Source organism: Penicillium vulpinum (assembly GCF_028829585.1).
Source record: "Penicillium vulpinum strain IBT 29486 chromosome Unknown utg000001l_segment0_segment0, whole genome shotgun sequence".
Classification (NCBI taxonomy): Eukaryota; Fungi; Ascomycota; class Eurotiomycetes; order Eurotiales; family Aspergillaceae; genus Penicillium; species Penicillium vulpinum.
In genome coordinates this window covers 6,441,008-6,459,829 of record NW_026643241.1, presented here as the reverse complement: position 1 = coordinate 6,459,829, position 18,822 = coordinate 6,441,008, and the positions used below count along the sequence as shown (strand labels likewise).

The 18,822-nt window shown below is 45.2% G+C and overlaps 8 protein-coding genes across 8 annotated transcripts; 5 read left to right on the top strand and 3 right to left on the bottom strand.

Moving 5' to 3' along the window:
• Positions 1-329: 329 nt before the first annotated feature.
• On the top strand, positions 330-2,127 carry N7479_002305 (Cytochrome P450; the record flags this gene model as incomplete). The annotated part of the gene is made up of 4 exons (XM_057250002.1): positions 330-507; positions 556-706; positions 785-2,033; positions 2,092-2,127. The coding sequence occupies 4 exons, from the start codon at positions 330-332 to the stop codon at positions 2,125-2,127; spliced, it is 1,614 nt and encodes a 537-aa protein (XP_057114434.1).
• Positions 2,128-2,907: 780 nt separating this feature from the next.
• On the bottom strand, positions 2,908-4,860 carry N7479_002304 (PAS domain-containing hybrid sensor histidine kinase/response regulator; the record flags this gene model as incomplete). The annotated part of the gene is made up of 1 exon (XM_057250001.1): positions 2,908-4,860. The coding sequence occupies one exon, from the start codon at positions 4,858-4,860 to the stop codon at positions 2,908-2,910; it is 1,953 nt and encodes a 650-aa protein (XP_057114433.1).
• Positions 4,861-7,200: 2,340 nt separating this feature from the next.
• Positions 7,201-9,037, top strand: N7479_002303 (uncharacterized protein; the record flags this gene model as incomplete). The annotated part of the gene is made up of 5 exons (XM_057250000.1): positions 7,201-7,619; positions 7,674-8,284; positions 8,338-8,584; positions 8,633-8,756; positions 8,810-9,037. The coding sequence occupies 5 exons, from the start codon at positions 7,201-7,203 to the stop codon at positions 9,035-9,037; spliced, it is 1,629 nt and encodes a 542-aa protein (XP_057114432.1).
• Positions 9,038-9,420: 383 nt separating this feature from the next.
• Positions 9,421-10,254, bottom strand: N7479_002302 (uncharacterized protein; the record flags this gene model as incomplete). Its single annotated transcript, XM_057249999.1, has 1 exon — positions 9,421-10,254. One exon carries the CDS (start codon positions 10,252-10,254, stop codon positions 9,421-9,423), a length of 834 nt encoding a protein of 277 aa, XP_057114431.1.
• A 1,051-nt stretch (positions 10,255-11,305) lies between these two features.
• On the top strand, positions 11,306-12,629 carry N7479_002301 (putative LPS glycosyltransferase; the record flags this gene model as incomplete). The annotated part of the gene is made up of 4 exons (XM_057249998.1): positions 11,306-11,482; positions 11,540-11,683; positions 11,735-11,805; positions 11,870-12,629. The coding sequence occupies 4 exons, from the start codon at positions 11,306-11,308 to the stop codon at positions 12,627-12,629; spliced, it is 1,152 nt and encodes a 383-aa protein (XP_057114430.1).
• A 1,228-nt stretch (positions 12,630-13,857) lies between these two features.
• Positions 13,858-15,476, top strand: N7479_002300 (Major facilitator superfamily domain general substrate transporter; the record flags this gene model as incomplete). The annotated part of the gene is made up of 2 exons (XM_057249997.1): positions 13,858-14,740; positions 14,806-15,476. The coding sequence occupies 2 exons, from the start codon at positions 13,858-13,860 to the stop codon at positions 15,474-15,476; spliced, it is 1,554 nt and encodes a 517-aa protein (XP_057114429.1).
• Positions 15,477-16,523: 1,047 nt separating this feature from the next.
• Positions 16,524-17,054, bottom strand: N7479_002299 (uncharacterized protein; the record flags this gene model as incomplete). Its single annotated transcript, XM_057249996.1, has 1 exon — positions 16,524-17,054. The coding sequence occupies one exon, from the start codon at positions 17,052-17,054 to the stop codon at positions 16,524-16,526; it is 531 nt and encodes a 176-aa protein (XP_057114428.1).
• A 454-nt stretch (positions 17,055-17,508) lies between these two features.
• Positions 17,509-18,438, top strand: N7479_002298 (uncharacterized protein; the record flags this gene model as incomplete). The annotated part of the gene is made up of 3 exons (XM_057249995.1): positions 17,509-17,885; positions 17,952-18,183; positions 18,253-18,438. The coding sequence occupies 3 exons, from the start codon at positions 17,509-17,511 to the stop codon at positions 18,436-18,438; spliced, it is 795 nt and encodes a 264-aa protein (XP_057114427.1).
• Between the last annotated feature and the right edge of the window lie 384 nt (positions 18,439-18,822).

The window sequence follows — 18,822 nt, the reverse complement described above, 5'->3', positions numbered from 1 at the left end:
ACACCGCTTTTGGGGTCAGGATACGAATCAAAGAGTTAGAACTTCGTAAACGTAAGTCTTAACAGAAGGTTGGCTCGATATTGAAATTCTCGGGCAATTGTTCCGTTATATGTGGACCTCAGGTTAATGTCCTGAGCCCAAATCAAAATAGGACTAGACCCCGCTTTACCCCTGCTTGGCATCGGAGTCTAGTCCTAATTAGGTAATACGTATAATCAGAAGATATCTCCAGGGCTAGGCAGTGCCTCTGGTGCCACATCATGCCATTACTAATATCCTCTGCCCATTTCAAAGAAGAGTTTGGCAACTTGCCCTCATCACCTACCACCATGGACTCCAACGTGGATTTTGAGATGGCCAACATCTCCATCGCTCAAAATGAACTGCCACAGATATGGCCTTCGAACCATCCTCGATTTCAAAGCGACCTGCTCGCCTCCTTGATGAGCTTTTCAGCCTGGCAGTATGCTGTGACTTTTCTGATTGCTGTAGTAGTCTATGATCAAGGTACGCAAAGCCCTTAACAGCATAAGAATCTACTAAACCCGTCTCTAGTGATGTATATCATACGAAAAGGCTCTATAGCTGGGCCGCCGCTTAAGATTCCGCTCATGGGTCCATTTATACAAGCCTTACACCCGAGGTTTGAAGGATACCTTGCGCAATGGGCGAGCGGGCCACTTAGCTGTGTGTCCGTCTTCCACAAGTAAGCGCTCACAACTATTGTTCTCGTTGGACTCAGTCAAATTCCGGAAACTGTCCAAACTAACGCTATTTATTAAAGATTTGTCGTTCTAGCCTCCGACAGAGACATAGCCCACAAAGTATTCAAGTCGCCCACATACGCCGAGCCATGTATAGTACCGATCGCAAAGGATATCCTAGGTCACAAAGCATGGGTCTTTCTTCAAGGTAAAGATCACACCGAGTACCGCAGGGGATTAACTCCTCTGTTCACCAACAGGGCCATGGCTACGTACCTACCGGTGCAAGAAAAGGTGCTGGCCGATTATTTTGACAAGTTTGTCGCTACTAGCAAGGCGAATCAGGGCCAACCAAAGGAATTCATGACCATGTTTCGCGAGATCAACTGTGCACTTTCATGCCGCACGTTTTTCGGTGATTACATATCTCAGGCTGCCGTCAAGAAGATTGCAGATGACTTTTACCTTGCGACGGCTGCCCTTGAGTTAGTCAACGTACCTCTATCGATATATATTCCTTTCACCAAGACTTGGCTCGGGAAGCGAACAGCCAACGCCGTCCATGTCGAGTTTTCAAAATGCGCGGCTGCATGCAAGGAAAACATGGCAAAAGGCGCAAAACCAACATGCATAGTAGACCACTGGGTACTCCACATGATGGAATCCAAGCGATACCACGAAAGAATCGCCGCAGGGGAGACAGATGTCGAGAAACCAAAGAACGTGATCCGCGAGTTCACCAATGAGGAAATTGGAGAGACATTGTTCACCTTCCTCTTTGCCTCTCAGGATGCGTCGAGCAGTGCCACGACTTGGCTATTCCAAATCCTCGCCCAGCGGCCGGACGTGCTCGACAAATTGCGTGAAGAAAATTTGGCTGCTCGTGGTGGTGATAAAAACAAGACCTTCGATCTTCCCATGCTCGAATCTCTCACCTACACCAACGCAGTCATCAAGGAGCTCCTGCGCCACCGTCCACCCGTTATTATGGTTCCATATCTCGCAACGAAGAACTTCCCTGTTACACCCAATTATACCGTTCCTAAGGGCTCCATGATCATCCCATCCTGTTATCCAGCGTTACATGATCCTAATGTTTACCCTAATCCCGATAACTTCGATCCTGATCGTTGGATTTCCGGGGACGCTGAGTCTAAGACTAAAAACTGGCTAGTATTCGGTGCGGGGGCACACGATTGCCTTGCAAGAAAGTACGTGCCGCTGTCTATGGCTGGTATGATTGGGAAAGCGGCGCTGGAACTTGACTGGAAGCATCATGCTACGGAGAGATCAGAAGAGATTCGAGTTTTTGCTACACTGTTTCCAATGGTTAGTACCGCTATTAACTGATTGTTTTGCTCATATCTCTTACTAACATTTGACACAGGATGGGTGCCCGTTGGTGTTTACGAAACGCTCATAAAAACGTTGTTAATAGTTGTCGGGATGGGGTTGAGTCTCTGTGACCTAGACTGCTTTGCGATATAATGATATCCTTGGTGAAGGAAGGTCTAGAATTATCGACCTGTACGGAGTACGGTCGGGTTTATCATTTTAGTATATTTAGGGAGTTGCTAATCTCACCCCCCCCCAGCCTATTCTCACCCCCCTTTGTCTAGTCTGACCCTGAAATTTCTGGGTACACCTTACCGCTCTCTACACCGCCTTCATGGTAAACTCCCTATACAATAGTAGTAGACAGCAGGTACCTGCAATTTGTATGTAAACCCATACAAAATTATGTCACTTTTGTTACTCATAACGCTGAGAAGAGCAACAATGCCCAGACCGGAGGATCTGGATTTGGGGAGCAAAACGCGCGCGAGGAGGTACCTGTGAACTATTATCATCAATTTGTAGAGTAGATCAATGGAGAAATCAATGAAGTATACGATTTTTCTGATTAAAATGGTGCATTTTTTACTATGTAAACCGGAATTACTATGGTGGTGGCAGAATATATGGCAGTATAAAAACGGAGCGGCAGAAAACATGGCAGAATCATCGGTCGCACCCAATTAGGAAGGCGGTACTGAAATTTCAGGCAGGGCGGGTCAGAATAGACAAAGGGGGGTGAGAATAGACAAAGGGGGGTGAGAATAGGCTGGGGGGGGGGGGATTAGCAACTCCCCTATATCTCTCTCTTTATTGTACAAATACATATCTCACATGCTTCCAAAACTTGCAAAAAAATTCACAATCATCAACTTCCCTTGTCATCGGTTCCTTCCTTCGAAATCATGCGATTGATCTTTTTAACAAGTTCCTGAGTACCGTACGGCTTATAGATGATATCATCCATTCCGGCACCCATCATTTCCTCTTCCTGTTCCTCTCTGACATTCGCCGTGACTCCTAGAATGGGTACATGCCCTCCGCTTTCCTTTTCAATATCACGAATTGCTCTTGTGGCACAGTTGCCATCCATCACAGGCATCTGCTGATCCATGAGAATGCAGTCGAATGGTTCATTTTCATTCGCATCCACGGCCTCTTTCCCGTTACTCGCTTCCGATATGTCGAAGCCCAGTGTACTCAACTTGCGCGATATGATTCGCCTGTTTATAACGTTGTCCTCAACCAAGAGAATGCGCTGACCGTCGCCGGTTAGTTTCTCCTGGTCACGATAGGATGAGGTGTTTCCATTTGTCTGTTTGATCTCATCTTTATTGGCCTCACGGGGTAAAATGTGAGTGCGCATTGTGTCTTTGTCCTTCGAATCACATGGCTCTGCCTCAAAAGTCATATCTTCAGGGGGGCTTTCCGGGATTTGGGGCTCTTCCGTCGTTTGATCGATGCCGCGCATTTTATTTCCCAGTGTCTGGATATCAACGCAGAGCCTATCGATTGCAGAAACGCTAGGGCTCTCCTCTCTTTCGCCGCCTTCGTTGGTTGTTCTGCGCACTTTGAAAAAGAACCCGAAGGTACTTCCGCAAGATTCCTTCGAGCTCACGCCAATCTCACCCCCGTGGAGGTGGCAGAGCTTCCTACATACATTAAGTCCAAGGCCAGAGCCACCGTAGATGCTTTCGGTTTTGGGAGTTGCTTGGTTGAATCGTTCGAAAAGCCGTTTCTGGGCTTCCTCGGTAACACCGATACCCGAATCCTTGACAGCGACCATGATATATGCAATTTCCCCATTTCCCCATTCGGGCTTGTCAGTCGCATCTTTGCGGAGCCCTGATTCACCTGAATCGAAGAAGACAATATTTGGCGGGTACGAAGGTGGACGCTTGAGCGAAGCGCCCACTGAAACTTGGATCGATCGCCGACGCTCCGATTTGGCTGTGAATTTGATAGCATTCGAGAGTATGTTGACGAGAACCTGGCCCATCCGATCCAGATCTGCCACGACCCAATCAATGCCGCATTTCGCATAGGAAACATCAGCCTTGTATTCAAAGTGTATCTTCTGCTTTCGGAGCTCGGGTCGGAAAATCGCCATCGGAATGGTGAGATGTCGCTGTGGCTGAACCTTTCGTGGTGACAGCGGCAGCATGGACGCGTCGAGTTTTGAAAAGGTGAGAACATCGTTGACGATTTTCTTTTGATGTCTGACGCATAGACTGATCGTTTCTGTTGCCTCGGTGATGTTCATGACTGAAATTTCCTCCGGCTTCTTATTATAGACTGCCTCCTGAATGTCCTCCGTGCAATGTACTATCGCAGATAGGGGATTGCGAATTTCGTGGCTGATCATATCGATGAATCGCTCTTGTTGTTTCTTGCGTTCCTGTGCCTCTTCCGCAGCCTGCTTTTGTATGAGCTCAGCCCTTTTCTCTGGTGTGATATCTGCGATTGTACAGATGTACACCCCGCCTTCTCCTAGCCCAAAGCATTGGACATCCTTATCATCCAGCCGGTCCAATGTCATCACACACCAAATAGAGTCCGGGTCACGGGTGTGGTATTCGAGACGTAGTGGTTGTTTGGAAGTTGCGACCTCCCGATATCCAGTGGAGACCCGGTCATAGTCATCTGGATGAACCGATCGTAGCCAACATTCGGAGAAGTTGATGCTGGGGTGTGGGATGAGTTCCCGGAAGCGTCGATTCACTGAGACTAGTTCATAGCGGTGAGTGAGGATGGCGACGCCGTTCGGTAGGATGTCAGCCAGCTGTTGTGCCGAGACATTGTGATTGAAAGTGAAAGTCATCTATTTCTTCGCTCCGAACCGCACTTTTCCCAATATCGACGGAAGAGACGTCGGAAGCTTATAGAAAGTGTTTGATGACTGCTCAAGTATTGTTACCAATAATTCGGGGGGTACGCATGGCAGGTAAGGCTGAGTCGTGATTTTGGTGGATTTTCGATGTAGATCACTTCGGATGTGAGCCAATATGTGGTTATATAACTATTCACAGTCAAAAAATGAATGAAGAAATTGGCAGAAAGGATATGACGATATATAATAGCGTACGTCATGGGTTCCCCTTCGATCTGTGTACTAGTTCCAATCCGGAGCGGGGAAGTATTTTCCATATCCTTATGATTGGCGAAGATGGTGATGTCCACCAGGGTGTCCACTGGGGAGTCCACTGGTGGTTGACCCTGAATGCTTGGCTCTTCAGATCTGACGTCATTTATCGAGGTACCTTCGATTAGCCGAGTTACATGTTTGTAGGGCCTCGGATATCTAAATGCTCTGAGATTACTTTTTTTTTCCTTTTGAATATATAATAGGTTTTATTTGCTCCATGTTAAGAGACTTGGAATTTAGCAATGTCTCTGATCTATGTGTAATCCAGCATTCTACCATAGCAAAAACCAAAGTGTCTGTTTATGCCCTAGGGAGGGTTCCAGGGCTATATTATTATCTGCCATTAGTCCCAATTTATCTTGCTACATACGTAAATTGAAGGGTTGATACAAAGCCGAGTCCTTGCAATTAAGTAAAAGCATAGAATATGCAATATAATACAGGAAATTATGCATTTCCTTTTTTTGAAAACAAAGGTGAAATGCGCCTTTGGAGCATAAAGGCTTGCCAAGTTTAGATATGCTTCGTACAACATAGCAGAAACATGTACTAATTATTGATGGCTGTTGGTCAAAGCTTTTGCTTGGCTGGCGATCAGCTTGGCAAAGCAGGGGAGAAGTTCCTATTGCCCATGTTTGGCTTGGCAAAAGTAATCCGAGGCTTGAGGGGGGTTACTCTGCCTCTAAACGACGTAGGTTAAGAATCTGATTTATCTGCCCAACCGGCCCAAGACGATATTAGGGACGTCATATGTAAGGTAACACTCTTATGTCGCTTTGCGCGTTCTTTTCAGATATCTTTTCTTCGCTGTGTGATAGGTAGAAAGTAATAATTAGGTGCAACAGTACCGCCAGGAGTGTTAAAAATAGTAGGAATAATATTGCAGAGTAGAAATGCTGGGCTTATTACGGCAAAGGCAAGGTGGGAAAGAAACCATGTGTTGAATAGAGCCAGGAGGAAGGATCAGGTGAAGGTAACGCTGCGCTAACACTTCATTTTAAAATATAAGGCGGTAAAAGATATAACCCATACAGATGACTTCTATACATAATGTACATGTATACATCCATGGATATGTATCCAGGGATTAAGAAGTTTAGTAGACTAGAAACCCCCCCCCCCCCCCCCCCCCCCCCTCCCTTCCTTTTATCAACAGTCACGTTATAGGATGAGTACATAGGGATAGCGATTCCTGCTTATTATTAGAGAGCTTGATAGAGTACATAAACTCCTGAAAGGATGATTACATGTAGAGAAATTTTGAAATTCTCGAAAACAAGGAATACTAATCTCCTACTTGGGAGAAAAATAGAGGTCTGGAAGACGGCCTGTGGGCGATGAATGTGGGATGGTAAAAATCAGCGTGGCGAATATAAATTTTTGACTAGATGTCAAAAGAAAATGTAATATAAAGTAAAATAAAAGCGGATATAGAAGGTTTTTCTATGAGAGCGATACAAAATCGCTGAATTTCTATAGCTGTTTTATCCGAGCCCTCTTAAGCCCTGGAGATAGCTCTGGACACAAGCCCTATCGGGATCCCGTGGGTCTAAGTGCTCGGCCCGATAACATTCACTATTTTTTTTCTCGAAAGGATTGAAGATTTCAAAATGATAGTCATTTTGAGAGACTCCACTGATGCGTTGGCTCTATAAAATTGAGCAATAAGGCTACTCTACATATGTATTGCGTTATCAAAGCAACATTCTAAATATAATCCATATGTAATCCTATACTATCTCGCATGTGTGGGTGATAAGGACCAGTGATTTCTCTTCTCCACTCCTCATGGGTTCATCGTAGGTCATAATCTCAAAGAGGTAACCCGAAAGAACATGCTCCAGTTTAAGATCTTTGCTCGAAAAGGTAATCCGAAAGGCTTCACTCCACTTTTTAAACTGGATCGATTGAAGAGTTTGATATTCTGACCATGATAAATCTTATATTAGTATGAAAGTAGGCGCCAGCGCTGCTCTGGTCATCCGTTCCTATCTTCATTCTATTTTCACAACTACAATGGGCATTGTTGACTATTTCAGTCGACCGCGTGGCCTTCATGCACATGCTGGTGATGAAACACCTACCATGGAAGCCCCAAAAGTAATCGAGCCTACTATCATCTCTAGTCCCAAGTCTTCGGGCGCTGTTACACCTGCGCACATGCTCCCTTCCCCAGCTGGCAGCGAGGATACCCTTTTCTTCGAGAATATCCCGCATCAGTTTGGTCGCCTGGGTTCCTGGAAAGGATCGTTGATTTTGCTTGTCACCTCTGGCTCTCAGTTTCTCGACAATGTTTTCATGACGAGCGCCAACATCGCCCTGTTGTCAATTCAACAGGATTTCGACGTGTCTAGTACCGATTTGCAATGGATGATTTCTGCATACACTTTGTCATTTAGTGGCTTCCTTTTGTTAGCCGGTGCTTTATCTGATCGGTATGGCTTTCCTTCCCATTGCTTTTAGACTTAACACAGTGCTTACCTGTTCAGCTATGGACGAAAGAACATTCTCTGTCTGGGTCTTGCCTGGCTTTCTGTGTGGACATTAGCCATTGGGTTTGGGCAGTCGTTTATTCGACTTACTGTATTCCGTGGTATTCAAGGAATTGGAGCTGCGTTGACTGTGCCATCTGCTATTAGAATCATCAGCTCCTATTTCAGTGGCGTTGATCGCACCCGTGCCTTGTCAATTTATGGAGCCTCTGGAACTCTGGGGTTCTGTACCGGTCTCATATTTGGCGGTTTCCTGACCTCTTCGTTGAGCTGGAGATATATATTTTATCTGATTGTCATCATTACCGGGTTATTGGGAATTCTGGGCTTTATCGTCCTCCCAAGCGATGTCCCTTCCGAAAAGAAACACGAAAGAATGGATTACATTGGCGCAGTGATGTCTACAGCTGGCCTGATCCTACTCCAATTCGTCCTATCCAGTGGTGGAACCTATGGCTGGAACCATCCGTTCATTATTGTGCTACTTATCTTGGCGGTTGGTCTTCTCGTTGGATTCGCAATCTTTGAGAAATATGTCAGCAACCCTATCATGCCACTTTCTTCGTGGAAGATTCGCAATTTCGCCGGTCTCTGGGTTATTGGTTTCAGTAAGTTGCATGTTTACCAAATCTGCACTTCAGTAAATGCTAATTATACATAGCTGGCTATGGCGCCTACCAAAACGTTATTTATTATATCGTCCTTATGGCACAGGAGGTGGACAAGCTTTCTGCTGGAGATACCGCCCTTCGCTTCTTGCCTATGGGAGCAGTTGGTTTCATAGTTTCTCTTGGAACGGGAAAACTTCTCGAATTTATGAATGGAAAGCACCTCCTCATTGCCGGACTAGTTCTAGCTGTGATTGCTCCTATCTCGAGTGCTTTGACTTCCAACCCTGAAGCAGGATTGTATGTATCGCCATTTCCTTTTGGAAACAACTATACTAACTCCCACAGTTGGCTCAATGTTCTCCCCACGTCGCTTATCAGTATCTCATCCGTTTCTTTTATCTTCGTTACGACAAGCACTGTGGTACTCACAAGTGTACCGGTCGAAGTCAAGAGACTTGCTGGCGGAATGGTGAGTTTCCAATTCCTTTATTTCAACATTTATATGCTAACATCCTAAACTAGCTCAACACTGCATTCCAAATTGGCTCTGGTGTTGCATTGGCTATCTCGGCGGCCGTTACTGACGCTGTCGATATCCAGCAGGGACACAGCCTCGCACAACAATATGCTACCGGTCTCTGGTGCTCTGTCGGTTTAGCTGGTCTTGGGCTGATCATTGGAATTATTTCTGTTCGACACAAAGGCATCGGACCTAATGATAGACTGGGTGCTGGCCCAGTTGCTATCTAACTTCGTGTTACGACTAGTTTTCGAGGTTTCTCTTATAGTTAGATGATGGATAGATAGGTTTGTTTTTTGTTTCTCTTTGATATTCATTCTTGGTGATGGACTTAGTGCTTAGTTATTATGACCGCGGGGGGGGGAGTAAGGTGGATAAATCTGTAGCTATGGAAATGGCGTTTATTGATGATATCAAAGGGATCGCACACTAGTTAGATAGTTCTCAGCATTGCCGACTCCATCTCCACTTTGAGTCGAGGGTAGAAAGTATCGCACAGTGAACTCGGAGCATTGTGTGGCACAAATAGGAATTGTAAGGCTAAAGTACCTAGACGTCACCCTAGACCTCTTCTGACGATAACTCAAGTAACTCAAGTATCTCCAAAGTACTTTTAGCGGATCCGCTCCATCGCCAGCTCTCCGGGCATTGGTTGTAGGAACTTGTCAACCTCATTGACCCAAAAGGACTTTTGTGGGTTGACTTGGTAGGCAGTGGTGTATTCCCAATATGATGGATACCACCCGGCAGTTCCCCAATCAATAATACCAACAACATCATCTCCACGAACAAGAATGTTGAGGCTGCTGAGATCGCCGTGGGTAAACACCAAAGGCCAAGACTTGCTTTGTTGTTTGATAAGTTCTTGAGGTTCAGGGCCAAGTCTTGAATCAAATTCTATACCCATGCGTAAATGCCGATGGAAGTCCTGGAGGTTATCAAAGGGGCCGAAGCGCAAGGAAGGGCCCGGAACACGACAGTCAAAAAGTGATCCGCCATCAACAGATGCAACCCTGGTACCTTCCGGGGGCTGAAGCTTCCGCATCTCACAGACCCTTTCTGTTAATTGCGAAAGAAGTTTCGCCTTTGAATTCTCACTTCGTTCCACCCAGCCACTGCCAATTATGTCACCCTTAATTCTTTCCATCACGATGTACGTCCGCCCAGAATGAGTAAATGCACATAAAACCTTTGGTACTGGGATAGATGTATGTTGCGCTATGAACCGCATTGTTGATACCTCAGATAAATGAATATAGCTCTCGTACTTGACGCATAGTCGGTCCGTCAACATGAGAACATTCCCATTTCGGGGTCGAATGCGCCAAAGGAGTTTGATCGCTAACAGTGTTGAATACCGGTATAAAAAATTGCCATTGACTGGTTCGGATATACCCAATAAAGCAGTGGATGGCGAGCAGGGAGGCCCTGTTTGGCTTGATGACATTATGATTGTGTTTAACAGAAGGTAAACACCTTAACAGAAAACAATATCCTAGGGAACTTCCGTTCTTGGTCTGAAAAAAAGGTATTACATTTTAAGAAATGAATAAGCCAATGACAATTGAAAAACTGACAGTATTGAAACAGAAAGTCTTTATGGGAATTAACATTAGGTAGTTAGTGATGAGAAGCTCACGTTACCTGATTCGAAGGTCGAGGTCGTTACCTTCCGTTGTAGCCTGTTGCACGTGATATTATCGGATTTATTCTCGGGCCGGGACAAGCTCTATTTAGGTGACGATGTCAAGTCATAATCAGTCAACCTCGAAGGTTTGCTTTTCTCATTCCATAGAATTATCTCTTCTCTATTTTTTACCCCATCGGCCCTTTCAATATCCCGAGGTCTCTTCCCATTCTTATGATTGATTATCCCCTAATGTCCCCATATACACCTTCCAAGGGTGAGAGTGGGAGTGGCTTCATTACAACCAATTTGATTTGAGAAACCACCAAAAGCTATTCGAGTCCTGATCTGTGGCTTCGGATATATTTTATAACCTTTACTATAGTGGTCTGCTCATTATAGAGAAGCTGCCAAGTTCTTTGGGGTTTCTCTCGCCGGATTCTACCTAGTTACCTTGAAACATTCGCGACGAATGGTTGGCAGGATCCCATCTACATACAAATTACTCCATAGAAAGGGCACTTAAATCTAGGATTTGCGTCAGGCTAGGTTTTTGCATTAGATTCATGCATCGCAACACCCAGTAACCTACGTTGCTGCTCCTATACGCCTCATATATCAGGCAACGAACACATGTGGACCCATGGTATCACGTGTGTGCCAGATCCGCGTTTGGACGGGCTCCCGAGGTCGGAAGGTCGCGATGCATTCATATCAAGCTGTTCCCGGCGCTCGAGGAATGTGAAGAAAAATATTTACCGCAATGCTTTCCTGTAGTATAACTTGGAATCGTTCACCTGGACTTAGACCCTCGAGGTGGTTTGAATGACTTGATTCCGATCAATCCTTATTGTTGTTAACGCTGTTCACCATGATCGCCAGGAAAATAAGCCTTCAAATGGTCGCGGCGGCCTTGACTGCTTATGTTCTCTGTGCGGTGCTTATCAGAAACCTTGGAGATAAATCTTTTTCCATGTCATCTTCCGAATTCGCTCGGAACGCCATGGGTGATAGTGTCTTTGAGCATATCCAGAACCGCACTCTTGGGGTTAGATCTTGCCTAGTATCTTATAGAATTGGTTTCTAACTGCATATTAATATTTAGTTTGAGCATATCTACGCGATCAGTATGAAGGAGCGGACGGACAAGAGCGATTTCCTAACACTAGCAGCCTCGATATCGGGGTTCAAGGTGGAATGGCTCGATGGAGTGCGACCCGATGATCTAGCTCCCAAGGCCATGCCTGATGTATGACTTCCAGCTCAATGAACTCCAAACAATCATCTCATGCTTTATTAGGGACTGGACCCCTCACTTGTGAAACCGACTGTTGTGGCATGTTGGCGTGCACACATGAATGCATTGGTCAAGTACAGTCACACCTCGTTCTCATTATCTAGAGGCTGTTGCTGACATTTGGGTATAAAAAAACAGTGTGATAAGTAATGACTATTCAACTGCTTTGATTTTGGAAGATGACGCAGACTGGGACGTGAATCTCAAGTCTCAACTGAGGGAATTTGCTCGCGGGCTACACGCTTTGAAAGGAACTAAATTTGTATCCAAAGAAGCTCCTTACGGAACGGATTGGGATCTCCTCTGGATTGGCGGATGTGCTTCCGGCCCGAACGCCAACGAAACAAGCTTCTACGCGATCCCCATGGACCCCACAGTTCCAAGGGCCCACCACCGAGCCACCTGGGGCGGACCCACCGACAAGTGGAAGGAACAATACCCAGAACTTGCCGAAGACTCGACACGATTTATCTACCAGGCTGAAATGGGCTGCTGTATGTTTGGCTATGCAGTTACCACCAGGGGTGCTAGAAATATTCTTTCCGCTCTCTCCATCGATTATTTGGATCAGGCGGTAGACAATGCCCTGAGTGACTTGTGCGCGGGGGCTCATGGGCGTCACAAGATTGAATGCTGGGCTCCATTCCCTAACTTGATTGGTACATATAGAAAGGCCGGCTCGGCTTCCCGGGATTCAGATATTGAGAGCAACAGCGTGACTGAATTCCACGAAGAGCTGGCCTGGAATATGGTATACAGCACCAGGCGTAACATACGGCAATTAGTCGCTAGTGAGGATATTGTTTACTCACAATGGAAGGATGAAGATGTGCCCTGGTCGAGCAAAGCGATTAAGCACAGGGAGTTTGTTTATCCTAGTGGATATCTTGTCAATTAGCCTTACCTCAAATTTCAAGGTACTAGCTTCATGCAATATTTCGCTCATGTCTACGGAGTTGACCTTGGCGTAATATCTTTATTATTTTCCAGTATTAACCCTTGTTTCATCTGGAGGGTTGGGACAAGTCGGGTACTTTGGATCTTGGCTTCTGGAATTATTTTCAATCCCCTTACTTCCCAAAGGAGTTGAACGAAAAATATAGTTTCAATTTGTAAAAATGAATGAGAGGCTATGGTACCATGTAGAGGAATTGTAACCCAATCGTACAGTATCATTCCACAAGGAATTCTTGATCCCTTGACATTTATGTACTTTGAGCCAAATCGGGGATTAAGTTTCTGGCTTCTATATACGCGCTATTTCATACGGCACAGCTTATAATATCTCCACATTAGAGTCGCTGAGGGTCGGCCCGGATGGGTTCCCATCGGAGTATTGTCACGATCGAGGGGCTAATGTGTTCCTGATACAGTATCTTATCTACCATATGCGGACTAATAACAGGTCCTGCGTGATCCGCAAGAGCAACGGCCTTGCTTTTTAAGAGTGCATTCTTGCTGCAGCTGCAAGATTAACTAGCTAATAAATGGCCATGTACGGAGTACGGAGTACGCCGTACGTTGTAGCCAGCCCATCAAACATTCAACGCATTGAGTTGCAGGTGTCTAGACCTTCATTTGGGATCTTTCCCCTTGCGTCGGCTCTTGGGTATCATTTACTCCAGACTTTTGGAGCTTCTTCAACAATTCTACCAAGCTGTTGACCAATTCTTCATTTCCCTCTCCTATTACTCTCCCTTTCTGTGCATTCCTGGGCCCTGTCACAAGGTCTTTTCCTGTTCTGTCTTTCTTTCCCCCTCCAGATATTGTCGGCCTAGCCACTGGAAGCCCTTGGTTCTAGAGCGAGCCGCGAAAATGAGTCCAATAGCCTTGCATGCTCTCTTTTGGAGCATGTGGCTCAAACATCCTAATTTGGCTCGGTGGCAATGAGAAGATAATGCACAGGTGAATGGAATGCCTAGAGCCTAATACCAATAAACAGAAATAACTGAATCTCGACTGTCCTCTTTTTCTTTAAATCTCGGGGATTTCATCAAGTTGACAGCGGCCGATCACTTTGATTTGCACAGAAAATCTCGCTGATCTGTTGATCAGTGTCGATCTCAAACCTGCCCATCTATTACAAGTATATTATCCTATCCTCTGATCCTCACCCAGTCATACACATGCGACGCTTTCTTGGACTTCGGGGCAATAGCCTCAATATTGCAACCGTTCTGGGGGTTCTCATGCCTGGAATTCTCACAGTTGGCTACAATTCATCACTACTCGGGGGTGTGTTGACTCTGAAGAACTTCGAAGAACAATTTCCCGAAATCAACATCGCCGCTGCGGATAATAAATCACATGCGTCAACAATCCAAGGCCTTGCTGTGGCCTCTTACACAATAGGAGGGTTTTTTGGAACTCTCTCCTGTATATGGCTAGGTGACCGGTTTGGCCGCCGACGCACTATAATGACAGGATCAGTAATCCAAGTCATTGGAGCTGCTTTGATGGCTAGTGCAAGCTCTCTCGTTCAACTCATCGCCTCTCGGGTCATACTCGGTGTAGGCACTGGTGTTCTCCTGGCCACAATCCCTCTTTGGCAATCGGAGCTATCACCTGCCGACAAGCGTGGTGCTCATGTTGGTATGAAGGGAATATTCAGCGGTTTTGGGTGCGCCCTTGCCCTTTTTCTTGACTTTGGAATGTCATTCACCCAAGGCAGCGTTGCCTGGAGATTTCCTTTCGCCTTTGTGGTGCTGCTTTCTATCGCTGTTCTGGTGTTTATCTACCTGTTGCCGGAATCCCCCCGATGGCTTATCCGACAAGGCCGACTCTCTGAGGCCAGTGAAGTTCTGGCGGCTCTTCAAGATACATGCGTCAATGATGAAGTCGTGACTGCAAAAATCAAGGATGTCCAAACATCACTGGACTCGTTTGGGGCAAAGTCACTTGGACAAATATTCCACATGGGCCCCCAAAGAACTTTCCATCGAGCTATGATTGCTGGTTTGGCAATGTTATTCTTGCAGCTCACTGGCTCTACAGTCATCACCTTTTATAGTACGTATCCCGAATTATTTATCCCCTGTTTACACGGTGTATTGACTCATTCTCCTCACTTTTAGCAACCGCAATCTTCGAAAACAATCTTTCGCTCGGTAATTCAACATCCACAGTCCTGGCAGCAGTGTACCAGCTAGTCGGTCCCCTTGGCGGGGCCTTCTGTGTTCTCAAAATCGACGGACTTGGTCGCCGCGTATTACTTTTAGGCAGTGCGATCGGAAATGTCGTCTGTCTGGCTTTAGTAGCTGGCCTCGGAACCCAATCTGACAACCCTCTTGCAATGCGCGGTGCTGTTTTCTTTATTTTCCTATTTCATTTCAGCTATATCATCGGATTTGGCGCAATACCATATCTCTATGCCTCGGAGATTGCGCCTTTGCATCTTCGCACGACTATCAACAGCTTTAGCATCAGCATATCTTGGGCAGTCAGCATCATACTCACCAGCGTCACACCCATCGCATTCAACAGTATGGGACAGACGTACTTTGTCATTTTTGCCGGCTTCAATGCAATGATGATACCTGTTATCTATTACCTGTTTCCTGAGACTGCTGGGCGCAGTCTCGAGGAAATGGACAAGATCTTCGCTCTTTCGCGGAATGTCTTGGACGCTGTCAAAGTTGCTCGGCTTCTTCAACGTGGACGATCAATTGATCAGTCACTTGAGAAGGAGCTTGATCCAAACTTCAAGTGCCCTGAGCTTCAGCTTCGCGAGGTATATTCAGCTTAATCCTTTTCCAAACTTTGTGTAGATATAAAATTACGATGAATAAATTGATGAACACTCCATTGAAACAGATATACGACGTTGATCCAAGAAAATAATACCAGCCTCTGCGTCAAATAATTCCTTGTCTCTCTCTACTGGCCGATGGTTTTCTGAATTTGCTGAACCCACCTGGAATTCAAGCCCCCCCCCCCCCCCCCCCCCCGACCTTTTGCCGCTCTTCTCTTTAAACATGGAAGTACCCAATATAACCTTGGAAACATGATTTGCCAAATACATAATCACCTCGGTAGTAAGATTTGTCGACAAAGTCCGATGGTTTTGCTAGACGAAAGTTCCTAAAGTACTTGAATAAGTCTGAACATATGTCAATACTACACCATATCCTATAATCAAATGCACATCACAAACTATAGTATATACCTATGTATGTATGTACAGAGAAAGCTATTCCTCCGCTCAAACTATCATCATGTATGATTAGCCTAGTATCACGATATAATAAACGGGGTATGTGTTAGTCAAAGAACGTGATGAATATACAACAAAGTACTATGTACTATTTAATATGCCAGAAGATATATAGATAAACACATGTGAAGACTAAAACAAAATAATCAAACGCAGAGAACACACACACAACTCACTTTCCCAACAAACAGAATCGCCGCGTCAGACATCACAAACGATAGATGATAAATACAAGTACCTAGTATTTTCATCACCCTTGCGACATAGGTGCAGATATGATGTGCAACTATACTGCTTTCTTTTTTTCTTGTTCTTTTCTTTCTCTTCCTCGATCTCTCCTTTGATGGCCGATTCGGCTCGCAGAGTTATTGCTAATATAATCTTCCCTATCTCCTCTACAGAGGATTTCTTCGAGGTATTCCACGGACCATATTGGTGCATAGTTAAGAATGATGAAGGGTCTTGCGAAGTTGAAGCCTGCTTGTTGCTAAGGTAGTTGAGATAGTTCTGGTTATACTCAGCAACGGTCACGAACACCTCATGTCGATCTTGAGATATATGAAAACGTCTGTTATGATGTCAACAATATCCATAGTTGACCCAAGAAAGGATAAATTCATACGTGGTGTTAGTGCGCTGTGATAGGTCGTCATCACTTCTGATCCAAGCGACCATTTGGGCGCTCTCCTGCATCTGGATAGGGAGATGATTTTGAGATCTTTTGACAGGTTTGACCTCAATAAGCACCCTGGTCTTCCCGGCAGGACTATCAAGATAGCCGTCTGTCCTTGCTTCAAACTGGGCGTTTTCAAAGATAGCCACAAATGGCTTTCTGTGCAAGGTCCAGTTCGAGTAGAAATCGAAGTGGGTGGTCAGAGCATTGAGGAATACTATCAGCGCTGTATTCACAATTTTTTCGTCCTTTGTTGGAGGGTACAGAAGTTTCTCCAGTTCTCGTGAGCCTGTAGCTGGTGGGCTGGGATCTGTGCTGGACTCTGGGCTGGTGCTATCATCTTCGAATGGAAGTAGCTTTGATGCACCCTGTCTATCAGATGACGGGTTGGGCTTTTTAGTTGGAGTCTCAAAGGGATCCAACCTAAGTCTATCCATTCCCCTAACTGGTGAATGGTCTGTTTTTGCGCGGGTTCTGGCGGTTAATGGTTGGATGAAAAGTAATCGGATTTGTTTTGAGTAGTATTTTCTATTTTCTATTTTTATGCTCTATTTTTACTTGGAATAAGGAAGAGTTAGACAAGGCGCCTATTTTTAAATGTATGGATATCTAGAGTTTTCATGCTTTCATATGTTGTCTGTCTGAGACAAGAAAATATGGTAGCCGCCTAATAGTCTTAGCGCGTCGCTCGGCAACTCATCCCATCACCTTCAATCACATTTATTATCCAATCCACATTCATCATTCGTCCTTCTCTTACCTCCACGCATCAATTTAGCGAGGTATCTCCAATATAAAACCTGCCCAGTATCCAGTTGTCCTCGTTCAAATCTATCACCCCTATCTAAGCCATCCATCACCTTATGACTTCAACTACCTCATCTACAAAACATGTCTTCAATGACTCAAGTCAAGGAAACAAATCAGCGTTTGGAGCAGCGCTGGTTCTTGATAAATCTCGAGGCTGCCATCGATGCCCTTGACGTGCACAAACTTAACGCCACAAAACTCAAGGAATTGAACTTGAACGTCAAGCTTTGCCGTATGACTCTCGATCAAAACTCAGAGTTCAAGCCTCACTTCTTCGCACCAAGACCTAACCTCCCGCAACCCAGCGATGAGATACTCAACGAGGCCTGTTTAGTTGGGGACCCTGAGCAATGTTTTACAGACCCATACTCTCGTGCGTATGCTATTCACACCGATTGGAACTCGTATGCCTTCCACCAAGTACGTTTCGATGCTCATGGGCCGTGGTGCTCAAAGGAGTAAGTTTACCGCTATTGGAAGCTATTTTGCTCTTCCAGTTCATATTATCTAACGTTAGTTGATAGGCCCATCGACTACACCCCTTACAAGGACCTGTATCAGCATGACGATCCCTCATTTGGCGCTTTCAGGATGATGGATAGTGAGGGAAGTAAATTCCCGCATTTTAAAGCAGTCATATACAACGACCTGGAGGCGGACAATGAAACTTGTTTCCGTGGTGAGCTCCTGATCAGCCTTCGCCTAATGTTAGGCCAATTGAGAAAGCTGCGCTTGGCTCACCATAATATAGCACCGGTAATGCTCTATTCTTCCTTTCCCCTATTCTATTGTATCTTTCAAGGTTGCTAACAATATACTATACAGGTTTTGCTTATCTCATTGATGGGAAAGCGTGCACGTTTATTGGAGTCCTATTTTGACGAAAAATCTAAATCCCTCGTCGTGCGCTCTTCTGATCTTTACGAATTCTCCAACCAGACGTCGATATCGAAAGCGTTCAAGACCCTCGCCGAGTATTTTCTCGGCGACGCTGTAGGGAATACAGACTAGTCTAGAATATCCTCTTTTCTTTGAATCGGGCAATGTGTCGAATGGCTTGGCGTTTGATTATAGTTTATTGGGCTGAAGCTGGTTTTTGGCGCTGTCGTATTTTACACAGTTAATGTGTTTGGTATTTCTTATGGAACAAGTTGATAAATCGAAGCCTTCTAACAGATCTTACTTTTGCGATATTGTGCCTGGGTAAACTCATTTTTAAAATAAATGAGTGAATTAGTTGTGGATATAAAGGTCGTTTGTGCTTAATTCAATTTCTCTTACCCCGTGCTAATAGGTAAACTATGACCGCGCATTGAATTGAATCGGATAAAGAACTTCGGTGGGAGTGAGACTAGGAGTGGAGTAGTGGTTATCAGAGTGATAACAAGCCAAAGG